This window comes from Sander vitreus, chromosome 13, assembly GCF_031162955.1.
Source record: "Sander vitreus isolate 19-12246 chromosome 13, sanVit1, whole genome shotgun sequence".
Classification (NCBI taxonomy): domain Eukaryota; kingdom Metazoa; phylum Chordata; class Actinopteri; order Perciformes; family Percidae; genus Sander; species Sander vitreus.
The window spans coordinates 21,308,272-21,324,721 of record NC_135867.1 but is presented as its reverse complement, the minus strand read 5'-3'; the positions used below and the strand labels follow the sequence as shown (position 1 = coordinate 21,324,721).

The following is a 16,450-nucleotide window of genomic DNA, read 5'->3' as shown; positions in this document are numbered from 1 at the left end:
CAGAATACTGTATAACCCCCAACATTGGAGAGTAAAATTAAAAATCATATAGTGTCTGTTACACTTTTCAGTCTTACAAACGCAACCCATGTTGCTAGATTTCAAAAAGTTTTAATTAATTAATTAATATGCATTTTATCATCGTGGAGAATCATGGAAATGGGAACAAGCAACAAACAAGCCTACACTGCCACCAAGTGGGAGATATATATTATTGCATGATGACACATACTGGGTTTGATAAACGTGCAGACGAACACGTATAGTTCAAATGTTGTGTTAAGTACAGCACAGTACAGTGGGTGCTTCAAATACAGTGAATAGCCACAATGTTTGTATGTATTACATTTAATTGTCTTCATTTATTATAGATTTTAAAACCATTACATACATTTCCCTGTACCAGAATTAATCAATAATTAAAAAAAGAATTTCTTGTATTTGTCATTAGATCTCTTGACTCTGACTGACCATATTTCCAAGCCTGTCTCAGAGACAAAGAACTATACAGGGATTCATCATTTCTGTTGGTAAAGGACTTTGCATGAGAATCCCAGAGATCGACTTGACATCTTTAATCCACCACAAACAAAAAAATAAACTGACAGACGATGAGATGACTTTTGTCACATATTTAAAAACCCTACCCCAAAGTGCTGCCCCCATGACTTACAATGATTAGCCTGTTTGAAGTAAACTAAAATCGTGACCATTAATTACATCAGCAGCAGCAGTGAAATGTCCTCCCTCCTCTACTGAAGATGAAGCAGCAGAGGGCAGCTGAACTGTGGCCAATTCACTGGGTCTAAATTTATAATTTCTAATTGGCAAGAATGCTGACAGCTGAAAAATGTCCGTTCACATAACTGCATCATCAGCCCCAGCTACATAAGTTATGATTGTCATAACTCAGGATTAGATCAGAGAGGCAAGCTGGTCCCTCGATGAATAACCACACTCAGTCACTCAAATTGACTTATTAGGGCAGTGAGGGATTGTTGCTCCGGCTAATCTGACAAACATTTGCATAAGGCCGACTTGAGAAGAGGGCATTATAACACAGCACCAGACACTCCAGCCATTGATATGCAGCACATTTTATTCCCTTTACATTTCAGACGTTCAGATCAATGGTTCCCGATCTTTATTGACAGACGCCTCATCCACAGGCCCATTATATGAGCTCAAGTCCCACTTCATCAACACCATCGGCCAAGTTCCAAATGTGCTCATTTAAACTGATATTATTTAACACTATTGATTATATAAAAGTGGATTATGCTGTGACACTTTGAGTTTAGCGATTGCTTTTCCTTTCTCAACTTTTTATCTATAACTTTTAGCTTCTTCGACTTTTCTGCTCGCTTGCTAACCAGTTTTCATACACTCCATGGTGTTCAGGTAGTCAAAATGTGGATCCATTTCTTCTTTTTTCGTTGCTCATTATTACTTGAGCTACTCCCAATCTTTCCACATACCCCCTAGCAAGTGCAGAATTACCTCCTAAGGGGCAAGAGAAACCCTAGATGTGAATCACTGTGATGATAATCCTCTTCATAGCATGTGTTGAGATCAAGGACACTGACAGGACACATGCTGAGTGAATCAATCAGGCCAAATCCAGCCTCTCACAAATTTGGATCAGGCCCGCATATCAATTTAAGTTAACAATACATTTTTTATACTGCAGATACGCAACACTCAAAGCAGATTTTGGCAGATTTACCGACTTTGAGACTCAGAACTTCCCACAGAACCAGTGAGTTGTCATATTCAGGCTGTGAAACAGGTTGTTGTGAGTCGGCTGTGTGGTAGCCTTTTAAAAATATAATCAGAATGCATTGTTTTGCTTGATTTGCTAAATTCTATGATGTAAATGTAAGCGAGAAGGCTATATGATATATATATGAATAATACAGTCAAAAATATTTGACTTTTTTTTCGATTAAATAAAGCATGTCAATAAACTATACATGTCTGGCCTTTGATGTGATTCTCATTTTCTCACTTAGTGAAAGTGAGTTTGACACCCCTGTGTTATAGATAGTCAGTGCAACCACCAAGCTAACATGGCATGTTGTTATCAAATGATAAAAAAAAAGCATGCACGTGTCCCTAGCAGTACTACCGAGAGAGAAAACCACGCACCCACAGTCAGTGAATGTGTTTGATAACAAGATTAATACTAATTTGCATAATGTGTCCAAGCTGTCATGAAGGACTAAAGACAAGAAAACTTTGGAAACAGGAAGAGAGTTTTAGATGGATTAATTGCTCTGTACACAGTGAGTTGCCAGAATAAGTCAAGCACCCATTTTGGCAGAACATTGAACCATTTGCTATGAAATACTCATTCTACTTTATGGCACATTAGGTTTCCTCAATTTCTATAGAGTGCTGGGTTATTTTTTTTTAATTTTGATTCTTTGTATTCATCAATATCTTCACAATTGGTTTCAATACAATTCTTGCGTTTGGAACTTTGGCTTTGATTATGTAATAGCAAATTAGCCAAAATAGCCATTAATGGGCATTTGAGCACACAGGCTCTTTGTTGCTATGTCGTATAATTAAACTCTTGTGCTTTATCTCCACCATTCACGCAGAGTAGCATAGTACCTTGGAAGCACACTGTAGGCCTTTTGTTCAGCACTGAGACAGATTAGCCAGTTTTGCATTTTACTATTACATTGATAGCACGTCTCTGAATGTCCCATTTCAATGTGTCCCGTGTCTCGTCACCACACTCTTTGAGAGTGAATTACACTTATACAGTGGTGGAATGTAACTAAGTACATTTACTCAAGTACTGTACTTAAGTACAAATTTGAGGTACTTGTACTTCACTTGAGTCTTTTCATTTCATGCCACTTTCTACTTCTACTCCACTACATTTCAGAGGGAAATATTGTACTTTTTACTCCACTACATTCATCTGACAGCTTTAGTTACTAGTTACTTTACAATTTAAGAATTTTTGCACATAAAACACATGTAGTTTATAAAATACAATGTTTTATTATAAATTAAACTACTCAACAATATAATGGCAACCAAGTACAGCTGAAATGAAGCGTTTTAACGCTCTTTTTGATTCTTTTAAACACTGTTTTTGTCGCTTTTAATGCTTTTTTGCACACGTTTAATGCTCTTTTTGACGCTTTCGACCTTTTCATGACGCTTTCAGCGCTTTTTTTTCGTTTCCAGTCTCTAAAATGTGAGGACTTTTCGGCATCGAGTACTTTTACTTTTAATACTTAGTACATTTTCCTGATGATACTTACATACTTTTACTTAAGTAACATTTTCAATGCAGGACTTTTACTTGTAACAGAGGATTTTTTCAGTGTGGTGTTAGTACTTTTACTTGAGTAAAGGATCTGAATACTTCCTCCACCACTGCACTTTCATGCGTTCCTCTACAGCAGGAAGAAAAGGGATCCGGCAATTCATAACAAACACACCTATTCTGAGCAACTTGTGAAGGCCAAAAAAACTTCCCATTGCAAAAACATTTTGGCCTTCACAAGTTGCTCAGAATAGGTGTGTTTGTTATGAATTCCTTGAGGTACTAAGGTGAATATGTGAAATAATGACATGGTAAAAATTGGACTTTTGAAATCGCTGTTTGCACCCTGCGAGGAGTCAATGATCCAGTCTCTTGTTGCCACACCATTTGATTGCACCATTAATATAATTTAATGGCTATCTACCCCAAGGATCAAACCATAACCTCATTAAGAACTCAAAGGGACAAAGCTGTCAATTTAGTTTAAATGGCCAAGGAGATGATGGGCTTAACTTCAATAGATCCGTAAGTTTAGCACGGCATTACTTCAATAAATATATAATTCGGATATGATTCAGGAGAAGAAACCGCTTTTTTTATTCACTATAGTATTTTAGAATTGTAGGTTAGAGCAATGACCTGCACATCTACGCCTATGTGTTAGGAGGCCTGTCTTTTGGTCACACTCTCCTTGCTTTGCATATCTGATTTGTCGTAATCATAACTGCAACCATTTACTGCCATTGCTCAGCAGAAGCCACAGTAGGAGAGACTGAGAAGACATTTTTCACCATGAGTATGTTAACACCTTTAGTTTTTGTTTTTGTTCCTGTGCTAGCCTGTTTTCTGCCTCTAATGTCAGCAACCGTGGTTCAGGATTTTAACCACATAGAGAGGTGCAAGGACTCTCTGTACATGGGGACACCCCCACGCGGGTTCACCGACACCAAACTGAAGAGGATCTGCCAACGTTATGCAGACAGACCTCGCTATGTGACCCTGTACGACCCACAAAAGCGGATTCCAGTTTACTCAGCGTATACTTTCAAGAAAACAGAGGGAGACAGACGTGTGGACTACCCTTGGATGTACGAGCCACAGGTCAGAGACTTGTCTTTGAGTAAATAGTTCAGGGTTGCTTTTCAAAAATGCTAAAAACTTCATTCATAAAAGGGGTAGCTCACACTAAAGTATGAAATCTTTTTCAAAGAGGATGCCAGCAGCTGAAATAGGCAATACGTCTACTCCAAAAGCAAAGATACTTCATAAACAATACTGGCTTTGTATTATTTCCCAGCATAACAAAATGTCCAGTAGTGCTCCTTTACTTAGGCCTAAGTGAAAGTACTAATACCAAACTATAAAAATATTCTGTCACAAGTGAAAGTCCTGCATTGAAAATATTACTAGTAAAAGTATAGAAGTATCATCAGGAAAATGTTCTTAAAGTATTAAAAGTAATAATAAGTACTCACATTTTAGAAACTAGAAATTATCAAAACAATTCTGTTAAACAACTAAGTGTTTTATCGGCTAATCATTTCAGCTGGACTTGTAGGCCTGTATATTGTTAGGTAGTTTAATTTATAATAAAACATTGTATTTTATAAACTGTGTTTAGTCTGTGAAACTCTTAATCTGTAAAGTAGGCCTAACTAGTAACTAAAACTGTCAGATTAATGTAGTGGAGTAAAAAGCACAGTATTTCCTTTTGAAATGTAGTGGAAGTAGAAAGTGGCATGAAAAGAAAAGACTCAAGTAAAGTACAAGTACCTCACATTTGTACTTAAGTACAGTACTTGAGTAAATGTACTTATTATTCCACCACATGGTCTACTGTTAAAGCAAAGATGATTCATAGACAATACTGGCTTATGTAGCCTATTATTTCCCAGCATAACAAAAAACTATGTTGTGTGTCTCAGCTGGCAGAAGTCGATGGGAATGGAAACATGCAGCCCTTCCCCACTGGCTACCTGCACATGAAGTTCGAGGACAGCCAGGCAGTCCTGGATGACTACTCTGACGTGGTCCTGTATGAGAGAGGCCACCTAAACCCGGACCAGCACCAGTCCACACCACACGACCGCGCCGCCACCTACACTCTGACCAACGTGGTCCCGGAGATCCGCGAGTTCAACATCGGGCCTTGGCGTGAGTACGAGGAGCGGATCCGCATCCGCCTCAACAACTTCTGCCGCGGCACGGCCTACATAGTGACCGGAGTGACCACCAGAGGCAACATGATCCGCCGAAACAACCAGGACCGCGTGGCCATCCCCGAAGACGTGTGGTCCGCTTACTGCTGCACTGAATACGACCGCAACGCGCCGCACGATGTCCGCATCCGTTTCCCGACCTACGGAGTCTTGGCCAAAAACGCCAAAGAGGGCAACAGCGTGCACGAGATGCCGCTCCAGGAACTTGAGATCTTTCTGAAAAGTAATTTGGATGTTGACCAAAACCTTCAGATCTTCTATGACAACTGCATCTCTCCCTCACCCCTCCCTCTTTACCTCCAACATACTATCTGAGAGCTTAAACCTCCTGTGTGCACGTGGGTTTTTAATTCTAATGCTAAATTCAAAATTCTCTTGCAGCTCTGAGTGGGAGATTATGCAAATTGGCTCATTCATTAAAATATCTTAATTAAATGTGATTGTGTTATTTATCATTTACTTTATTCTTGTAACATAACATGTCTATGTAAAAAAAAAAAATCATTTTATCATAGGCTACTCATGTGAGTTTAAATGTTTGGTCAGTTATGGAAATTGTATTTTACTTTTATGGCTATCTGATGGGTTTTAGTGCCTTTTAATCATTTACTTAACCTACTTGTGATAAAAGTCTTTTGAATATGAAAAAAATCCATAGTTATAAGTTATATAAGAAAGTAAGAAAACCTAAAAAAAACAACACAAGAACATTGAGAAACCTTCCAAACTTACAATCTAAATATTATTTAAAAGACAGTGAGAATAACATGTGTGTATCAAATGACACATTACAAATGTTCAGTTACATGTGTGAACATCATATAGGCCTAATTTTTTATTTTTTTTGCTTTCATGTAATATAGATAGCTTCTTTAAATTGATAATGACGTTTCTATTTGCAATTCTAAAGACGAAGATGCTTTCTGAGCTGTTAGTGCTTCATCAGCCATCATCCCAAAATAATTTAGAATTTCTCAACAGAGGCTATAGTTCATTTGGGTTAGAAGCATAGACTGTATAACATCTCAGAAGCAGTCATTTTCTGATGCAGCAAGCCTTTTCTAAACATGAAAGCTGCATACTGCCATCTAGTGACAGAGGGAAAGTATTTCCTGTGATCACTGCTTACAGCTAAACCAACAGTGTAAATGATCCGCAAAGGTAATTGGGTTGAGGGCAAAAGAAAAATACTATGACATTACCATAAACATCATTCATCTAAACAATTGTGCAATCTATTTACTGTATGATGACTCTGCTGAAGAAATAACAGAGATGATTTTGATTAATACAGTGCACACATCAAAGTTATTAGACACAATGTAGGTGATAACTTGCTTATTATTGCAGCAATAAGTCATGCCTAATATTCTAAACCAAAAGTAAGGATTTAATATTCCAGATATGAAAAAAACCTATTAAAAACTATAGAAACGTTTTTTTTAAAATGTATGCATTGTACATTTTTCAACCTCTCTCCTGTCAGGAATTATTGTGCATTAATCCAAAAAGAATTTCCAAAAAACATAGCTGCAGGCAGGGTTTGCTTATGGAAATTATCTGTCTTTACTGTTTTCCAAAGGGACTTACCATCTCCAACCGAAAACATTGTTCACCAACAGCTCTATTGTAGTCCAGCCTTTACTTCCGTGACGAACGTGCATCACTTTGTAACACACGTTATAATGCTCGTCTAGCTGCTAGCATGGCACGCCCTCATACTCTGCTTCTGACTGGCTAGTAGTCTTTACCTAGCTACTGTGCGTGTGCGACTCCCAACAAAGATGGAACAGAAGTGAGATGCCTCACTCTACAGAGAGCTCAACACACAGGATGAAAAGAGGAGCTGCAGCAATGTGCAGTACAACAGATGTATAGTGTTGTTGCTTTTTAAATTAAACCATGTAAACCTATTCTGATATAACCTCTAAATGAACCTGAAAATAAGCATAATATGAACACTTTAATTATTCCCACATTAGGGCTTGAATGAAAGGAAAGCCATGCATTAGCACAAATGCGTCACCAGCACCAGTGCATCAGTCTGCTCCGGTATATTTGCTATAATATTGATTTATTGAGTACAGCAGCTGAATAAACACAGATCAGAGGACAGTCACGGAACTGGTGCTGTTATTTTAGGCTTTAAAATTCAAATCCTCTGGATAACTTTAAGACCTCATGGAATGAAAGTCAACACTCAGTTTGTGTGGATTTGGAAAATGAAATCATGGGAAGCTGAGCATTAGGAGGATACATTCTGTGGTGAAAGCTAAGCCTATATGCTAAAAAGCAACACGTTTATGATGTCCTCAAGTCACAGTATTACAGCATTAGGGGCTTTCCGACCGGAGGGATTTTTGCAGTTCTTAGAACTAAACGTTCCTAGAACACTTTTTTCGTCGTGTTCTGACAGGAAAAATTTGGGGATTTTTAAGTTCCTCTGGCCACAGTAGCATACTTTTTTAGCTCCTACTTCAGAGCAGGGTCTTTTCCCTTTTCCTAGGTGTACTTGATTGGTCGAACTTATAAGTCACGCACACTGCCAAATCGGAAGTTGCAGACAGAGCAACAACCAACAACGGGACATTTTTAACAATTTTCACCATCTTATTCATCATTAAATTCACTTCTGACAACGTTTTAGGCAAGAAATTAACTGTTTAGATTTTGAATATAGGCAGTCTTGCGAAAAGTTATGCTGAATTGACAATTTGCTTCAAAGTTTTCGGAGTTGAGAAGCTCCATGAAGTGAGGCGACAGCCAGCAAGCGCCTGCCCCGGCCTCTAGCTCGTCGCTCTTTTTCCGATGAGCGCTGAGCGTTACTGCGCAGCCTCCAACTGAGAGAGACGACGTAAATGTGACGTGAGCAACCTGTCTGAAAGATGTAAGTCTTCTGGTAGCTGTGCCAAGAGAAATCTCAATCATTCGGAGGAGAGCGTAGGTATATGTAAGGAGATAACATGGACACAGGCTAATTATTGCTAACTAAAATGCTAGTTAACATTAGTAATTAAACGTAAACAGCTAATATAAGTCGAAACTGCCTGCGAGCTTCTCCTGTACTATACGGTAATTCCACTACTATGCGACAGTAAGTTGCGGGGTTATGACACAATCGTTAGCCTATTTTTACAAAAACATCTACTACGGAGCCATAACGTGAGGTACAAGGTAATGGAGCCTTTTATACATTGTCGTGTTTCTTTAGAAATAAACAATGGACAAATAAAGTCTTTAAACGCTTCAAATGTAAAGTCATTCGCTGTCAAAGTGACGTCAAAATGAATGGCAGTCAATGGAATGCTAACGTCGGGTGATCGCTTTGTAGCATCAAAATGGCGCCATAGGAGGTTTGAGCTCTGAAGCGAAGCTTACCCCCTTGGTATAATAAAGCCCCGTCTGTGTTGAGCAAAACATTACGTGAATTACTACGAGAATGGACGGAATGCGGAACTCGGAAAAGTGGACTGATGCGGAGGTGCAGGCACTGCTGGCCATGTACGGCCTCCTCCATGCTGCTTTGTTGTTGTTGTATGTGGCGCTAAGGTCTAGTGACGATGCTATAAAGACCGTTGCCGTGCTTGCGTCACTCCCTTACCCCTCCTACCAGTCCCTATGGCCACTTAGCCAGTGGGAATGCAAACGGAAAAAAAGATTTTGGGGGAGAGTAGTTCTTAGAACTGCTTAGAAGTGTACTTTTCCTCTAAAAAGTACAAGTGCTATCCGGTGGGAAAGCACCTAATGAACACCATGGTTCTATCTCTGAGCAGCCACAGCTATAACCATCAGTTTCCTCTTTCTTAAAAACTGAAAACAAAAAAACATCACTTCTCTCAATTCTCCAATACTAGGCCTAACGTTAAATGTTTTAAATACTGTCAGTCAAAGTCGCTCACAAAAACGGCCAGCAATATAAGCAAAACGGTTTTGTTATCCCGACTGTAAGCTACCAAATACTCAAGTTAGCAACTAAGCTAGCTAGCTGGTGAAACTAATCAACATAGCAGCTAGCTTAACTAAAGACCGAGGTATTTTTCCCAGGAGTTGGTGACCAAACCAGAGCTTAAAGGTGTGTTGGTGGCCAAAAACGGGACTCGAAATTAAAGTTTAGCTAAGTTGCTCATACCTCTTGGTTGTGTAAATAAACAAGCTAACAGGTTAGCTACAACAACATCAAAGTGCTCCGGGTTGTGTGTAGTGTACCAACTTGTAGTGGGGTTCTCCTGCCCCCGCGTGGCTATAAAATGTATTACAGCTTTAATATTGCATCCCTGACACAAATGATGGCAAAATCTTTTGTTTAAGAATGTCTTTTAATGTTTTCCAGTTCAGATACACAACATACAGTGTGTAATAGCCTCTATTTGAAATAGAAATATTAATTTTAATTCTTTCAACTCTTTCTGGTCATTATGCTCTCTCACAGTATCTTGAGCTTCAAGCAGGTTACTGAATCAGACTAAATGAAACAGACAAACAGGTGCAAGCCTTCACTTTACCATTCCAGCAATACATGTTTTAATAAGACAATATTTGGATCCTTGTAATGCTTTTTATTATTTTTATATATATTTTTTCCTTACCTTTTAAGCCAACATCAAAACTGTAGTGTAAACATGTAAACTTGGTGAGTGTGCTTCCATTATCTGTTGGCTGTCCAAACTATCTTTGTAATGCTGTTTTTAGAAGCGTGGGCAACTCAAACTCACATCAAACAGCTGTGCCAATAATCCCATAAACAGAATGTGTGGACAAAATTGCAAAAGGTAGCAAAACAACCACCATGATTAGTCTGAAATGAGACCAAACGAGTACAAAGGATTTCACAACCTCCTAATAACAGGTTGTTCCGTATGACAACGCTCAAGACAATGTGAGACACTAACAATTAAATCCAACAGCATTGCAAGTAAAATTCCTTGATTTGTGGTTTGTTTTGAGCACATTTGAAACATCCGCCCTATCTCGTTTTCTGCCTCATTTCTCGAAACATCCCCGTTTTCCCCTCCTTCATCTGTTCTCTGCAGCTGCTCTTTGGCTTTTTAACCAATGAAAGAACTCATTTCACTCAAAAGCTGCCTTGATGATTGATGGGATAGTGCCAGGTGTGTACGTTATGCTTTAGACATACAGCCAGAAATGCAGTAAGATCATTTTTAACACAACAATATCTAGGCTAACCTGAGCCGTAAGCATCCCTTTCTGTGTTTATGTTTACCTCTACTATGCTGTGATTTTTTTGTGATGTTATTATTATTCACGCATGTTCAAAGATGTACTCATGTGCCCATAACCTATAGGAATTTGCCCTGGAGATCTAGGAAATGAAGGAGAATCAAACATACGCATGAATGCTAAAATCACGTAAGTCACCTAAACTTGCACCTGTTGTCACAAAGAAAAGATCCGGCCAATCACTCAAACCAAACGACAAACATAATATTTACAAATTCCAGTTTGTTCTCTTACACTTTAAAAAATGTACAGTTTGTTTCATGTGTTGGTTTTTGTCTTTTGTCCTCGCAGCTCGCTCCTGTCCAGTGTGAGGGATGGCAGTCTGGCTCCAGAGTGTTGTTATCCTAAGACAGGATACAGAACATAACAAGGAGGGGGGAATTAATCCCGCCCGCTTTGCTTTTGTGGTATATGGTGTATGAGTAATGTCTGTCATTAAAGATTTTTTTTTAAATCAGGTTTTTAGAATGCATCCTCTGTGCATTGACAGATCATACCGTAGCTGACAAGCTATTTCGTCATCACCATTGAATTACTGCCGGCATTTGTCCAGTGTTGTCCTAATGTCACTGTTTTTATTCCTTCTCAGAATTGTCCAGAGTGTTCAGTTGTGCGAAAGATGTGAAACGCGCGTACAAGGCTTTCTCACCTTTTGACCGTCATAAATATATCTTATCCTTTCTCCCAATGCAGAAGGGAGAATCATGAAACAACAAAAGAGCAGACGAAAAGAATAACTGTCAGGCAGTCTTTGAAGCATGTGGTTAATGTCAGTCACAGACAAAAACCTTATTTAGACTATTCATGTAAAGTAGTTGATTCTTTTTTTTTTTTGTTACTTAAAAAGTGCTATCTTCAGGTGAGATTGAGAGACAGTGATTGCAAACTTGAACAGTTGCAAAAAATAAAGAGGAACAGAGCAAAAGAGGGAGGAAAGAAAAAGGCTTTCATCAGTCTCTCTGGTAGTTTTGCGGCACAGCCTCAGTGTTAGGAAATGAACAAAAATAAAGAGGAAATATTTACTCTCTTTGTTATAATCATAGTTTTACACAATATTCATCTCTTAATACTTTAATACCTTTTTGAAGTACCACAAAGTGCAGCTGATATTAAAATAGAAAATGAAAATGATTTTCAAAATAAAATAAAATCAATGCAGAACAAGGCAAATCATCAAAATTACAAACAAACTTCTCTGTCCACACTTTATAAAAAAAACATCATGCAAATATCCCAGACAGCAAAGTAGTTAATAAAACTTTATATTCTTTTTTTTTTTTTTTTAAACGAGGAAATATTGAGTCTGATTTCCCTTTTAAAGAAGAGACCAGCCACAGTGCAACACTGAGTGCAATTTAAAAATAAAATAAAAGTGTGTGGATCAAAAAGAAAGATGAAGGGGTTGGCACTTTTTATGATGGTAATTCCTTTTGTAAGATACAGTCAGGATGGACCTCTCCAGGCGGTCCACTGGACGCCAGTGAAAGAGGAACTTTATCACAGTACTTGGCACCAAGAATGCTGGTAAAAACGAGATATCAGAATATCTTTTTTTTTTTTCATTCATATCCTTACAATTTATTAATAATACATCATTTACATTTGTGTTTTTGTATAAAAGACTCCAAAAGGAAAAAAGAGTCTAGAAGTGATTGTGAGAAAGAGGAGAGACATGGAGATGGAAATGGATTATGTCAATGGTTTAATAAAAAGAGCTACAAGGGCAGATGCAGAGAGAGAGAAAGAGTGTGAGGCAGTGAAAAGAGAGAAGCAGTTAAATGGGCTGAGATGGGGCTACAGACAGAGATAATGAGTGAGAAACAAATAAAGTAATGGACATGATTAGAGCCTGTGTGGCCGAGATGCAGCGACTTCTAATGGGCAGCCTGGATTCCAGGTTGCATCCCACAGACTGAGGATGATTCAGTTATTTCCTGTACCGCCCAACAGTTGAAGCCCCAATCTGGAAATGTTTGAAAGCAGCATTTGTGAGTATACAGATTATTTTTTCATTTTTTAAAAGCAGGACTTTTGATGGGATTTAGGTCACATCATAACAGAAAACAGGTACATAAATTTGTAATAACATAAGAAATAATGTTACAATGTATGAAAAACTCATGCTTAAATATCAAATAGCTCATCCTTGTACTTCCAGTGCTGTCAATACAGTTCACACTTAACAAAAGCCTCCAAAAATAGAATACAGGGACAGCTGTTGGGACATAGTGCTCAACACAGGGTGCCAAATTTCACTTCCAGATTGGGCCTTTAAAGCTGCAATTTGTAAGTTTCAAAAAATCACCGCTTTATGAAAGACAGCTTGTTGGGGCATATGTTGCCTGGTTTAAAGCTGCTCGCTACTGTATTATCTTTTTCACTAAATGACTGGAAATGAATATATGTATTCTATGTCAAACATAGTTTTACACTGACACAACAACACATGCGCAAAACAACCAAGCTACACATAGGATGTCTGGCTGATTGTGATTAGCTCAATGCCTCTTTGAGAGAGAGCTACAAGCTTAAAGCTGCGTTTGGTGGCTCACCTAAGCACGAGATATTGAAATAGCTTTAACGCGGCAAAGCAGTGTGCACCTATGATGACAGGTGGAGCTTTTTTTTAAATCATCTCATTGATTTATGATTACATTTTAGAGGTATTTCACTGCTTAAAATCTTACAAACTGCAGCTTTATTTGAGGGCTTCATGAGAAAAGACATAGTGAAGAAGAATAGAGGGTGGTGAGAGTGGAGTTTGTATGGAGCAGTTTGTGTGGTGCGTCTCTGTAAGCCCAGAGTGGGGTAGCAGAGGTTGTGCCTGGTCCTATACACGGGTGGTGGAGTGTTGGTGTGGCAGGGCATTGTTGCTGTGGCTGGGGACAGGTGTAGTGGAGGGGGCCGGGACAGGGGGATAAGTGTTGAAGGGGTGGAGGGGCTGCATGCTGCTGATGGTGCTTGGGATCATGGTGATGGTATTGGCTGTCATCAGTGGCACATCCTCCGGCGCCCGCCGCAGGGCCAGCGTGTAGTCAGGTGGGCACACGGGGGGCCGCAGGGGTTCCAGGTCTCCGTGGATGCCGCGGGAAGGGAGGGGTGTGCCGTGCTCCAGCTCTACTCTCTGCTGCTTCATCTGCAGCGACATTAGCTCCTCCTCCTGACTCAGCGCCAGGTCATTGTGCGGCGGGGCCCCTACTACTCCCATGCCGACACCCATGCCCATCGTCGTGACACGCTGCGGGGACAGTCGGCGGTGGCGTCTCTGCATGAGTTCATGGCGCTTATCCCGTTTGTAGTAAAGCGCGGCAAAGGCCAGCACGTTCAGGAAAAGAAGCGAGGCGCCCACAGCTACCGTCACACTCAGCTCGGTGGAGTAGTCCCGTGTCTCATCGGGAAAGGGAGAAAAGCGGGGTCTCTCTGAACCGTAGGGTTCAGGATCAGGCGGATAGGTGGAGATTACAGGGTGCCGTGTGGAGCGGGTGCCAGGGCTGTGAGGGCCCTTCCAGCGGTTGGTGCCTCCAGGCGGCAGTCGAGTTGTGATGGAGCTAATGATTTCCTTGTGGAGGCTGTGGAGATGTGGAACCAGCTCCAGCCAGAAGGCCACCTTGTTGGCCCGGTAGTTGTCTCTGACGCGAGGCTTCAGGCCGATATGCAAGTACTGCTTGTCTTTGGAGCTGAACTTGGTCCAGATGACCTCTTCAAAGCGGTTGGGCTTGGTGTGGATGAATGTGGTGTCCTGAGGAACTGGTAGGTTAGGATCTCTGGAGGAGAGAAATAGCAGAATCTAAATATTTTTTATATGTTAAAAATGATGTTGTAAATGAAGTTTGTAACATATAGTTACCTGTGTTGCGATTATACAGCAATTCAATATGCCGAAACACAAGAGCTTATGTGCTATTTGAGGTGAACACCTGTGTAGAAATCTGGTTTGGATTTTAGCAGAAAGAACGCCTCGGAAAGAGCAGGTGCTGCGTGTCACGGTGCAACTCAGTCCCTAACCAGATGTTTAAACCCACAACAAGCTCAACAGATTCTCTCATCCAAGAGAAAATCTCCAAATCAAAACTAGAAACACTAATGCTATCTTCACCTTTAGCAGACTAACAATGTGCCCACAATAGAGACCGAACACATTGAAGTCTCGCCCCCACCATAGGGGAAAAGAACTCTCCGCTTTTCATTGACTTGTATTGCGCGAAGGCGCCTCCTCGTCAATTCCGTCTGCTAGCAAACAACAGAAAAATGCCTCAAGTCTGCTGTATGGTGATATTCACCACCAAAAATGTAAAGAATCCATAACTTTGTAAGCTTCCAAACCGAAAAACTGAGCTTTTATGAAGACAAAAGTGGATACAGACGAGAGGAATCAGCAGAGAGAATGGGGAGACTGTGGGATCCACAGTTTATTCAGATTCACAGGTTATTTACCCTGTTGGTAGTGAATATCACCACACAGCAGCCTTCAGGCATTTTTCTGTTGTTTGATAGCAGACAAAGTTGACGAGGAGGCGCCTTCGCGCAATACAAGTCAATGGAGAGCGAAGAGTTGTTTTCCCCTCTGGTGGGCGTAGCTTTCAGAGAATTATGCTCTGTCTCTATTGTGCCCACAAATAGTAGGACTTCAATAGAAGGATAGAGGGACAATAAACTGATTATTTCAGGAAGTGAATTCACCACTGTGTTAAATATGAGCTTGTAAGTACAGTATACTGTACACACTCTGTTAGTTTACATTTTAATAAGATAAATGCACTTAATATCAGAAAGTTATGATTACATTTGGCATTATACTAACCCTGTCTTGGCAAAGTTGGTCCAGTATGTCATGACTACGGCACTGAGCATTACATCGTTCTTGGAGAAGTTACAAGGAAACAGGTCAGTGGCTCCCACCATGGGAATCCCAAACACATATGGGATCTCATCTCCATGGGCTGCGTCTGCCCAGTCTGGCCTCGCCTCGGTCTGACAGTGGTGGTGGAAGGTATAAAAATATACAGGCGACTGGAACTCAGCGTGCAGTTTGGCAGTGGCGACAGCCGGGGCCACCCACTGATGGTCCGTGAACAGAGCCAGGAGGGTCTTCCTACGCATGTCACTGTTGTCCCTGTCAGCCCAGTCTGTGTACATGAACTTTATGGTTTCCCTCAGAATGTCTTTACCTTCAAAGAAATAAAAAGAAACATGAGCATGTACGCGGTGCGTGGTTATCTGCAACATTAGCTGTAACATTTCTGTAACTTGGTTAAAATGTTGTAAATTTATGTCATAGCAGTATATTATAACTCTCATTTCAATTCAAACATATAGTTGATCAAATTATGAAAGCTTTTCTGTGTTTTACACTTCTATTATCACCAAATGTCCCCTCAGATTTTCTAATGTGTGGGTCTGTAGCTCATCACAAGACGTCCTCCAGCTCTGTTCAGAATGTCTGGCTGGAAAAACATCAGATAATGAAGAGGAAACATCTCAATGCTACTGTAGCAACAAATAAATATATAAATATCAATTCCTACTGGAAGATATACATTGTAAAAACTCTTAGCTTTTTTAACAGCATTCACAAACCCATAGCCATTTTACATTGTAATAATACCACACTACACAGCTGGCAGTAAACATGCTAGCAGATTAGCTCGCCAGTTGTAGCGCCTCGGTCGATCATGTGACCCTCACCTTGCAGCAGTGCTGAAAG

At 40.0% G+C, this 16,450-nt stretch overlaps 2 protein-coding genes across 5 annotated transcripts in view; one reads left to right on the top strand and one right to left on the bottom strand.

Annotated features, from left to right (window-relative positions):
- Window positions 1-4,086: 4,086 nt before the first annotated feature.
- Window positions 4,087-5,943, top strand: LOC144528055 (endonuclease domain-containing 1 protein). Its single transcript, XM_078266471.1, has 2 exons — window positions 4,087-4,390; window positions 5,215-5,943. The coding sequence occupies exons 1-2, from the start codon at window positions 4,088-4,090 to the stop codon at window positions 5,821-5,823; spliced, it is 912 nt and encodes a 303-aa protein (XP_078122597.1). The 5' UTR covers window position 4,087; the 3' UTR covers window positions 5,824-5,943.
- Window positions 5,944-13,385: 7,442 nt separating this feature from the next.
- The window catches only part of nlgn2b (neuroligin 2b), a 43,067-nt gene continuing 40,002 nt past the window's right edge, over window positions 13,386-16,450 (bottom strand). For 2 of the 4 annotated variants that reach the window (XM_078265793.1, XM_078265795.1), the window contains 3 exons: window positions 15,548-15,914; window positions 13,984-14,510; window positions 13,386-13,941 (listed from right to left, as the gene is read on the bottom strand). In XM_078265793.1, the coding sequence (XP_078121919.1) occupies window positions 13,577-13,941; window positions 13,984-14,510; window positions 15,548-15,914 (1,259 nt within the window). In that variant the 3' untranslated portion in view covers window positions 13,386-13,576. Of the gene's footprint in view, window positions 14,511-15,547; window positions 15,915-16,450 lie in introns of all 4 variants that reach the window. The other 2 variants (XM_078265792.1, XM_078265794.1) reach the window with 1 other exon arrangement.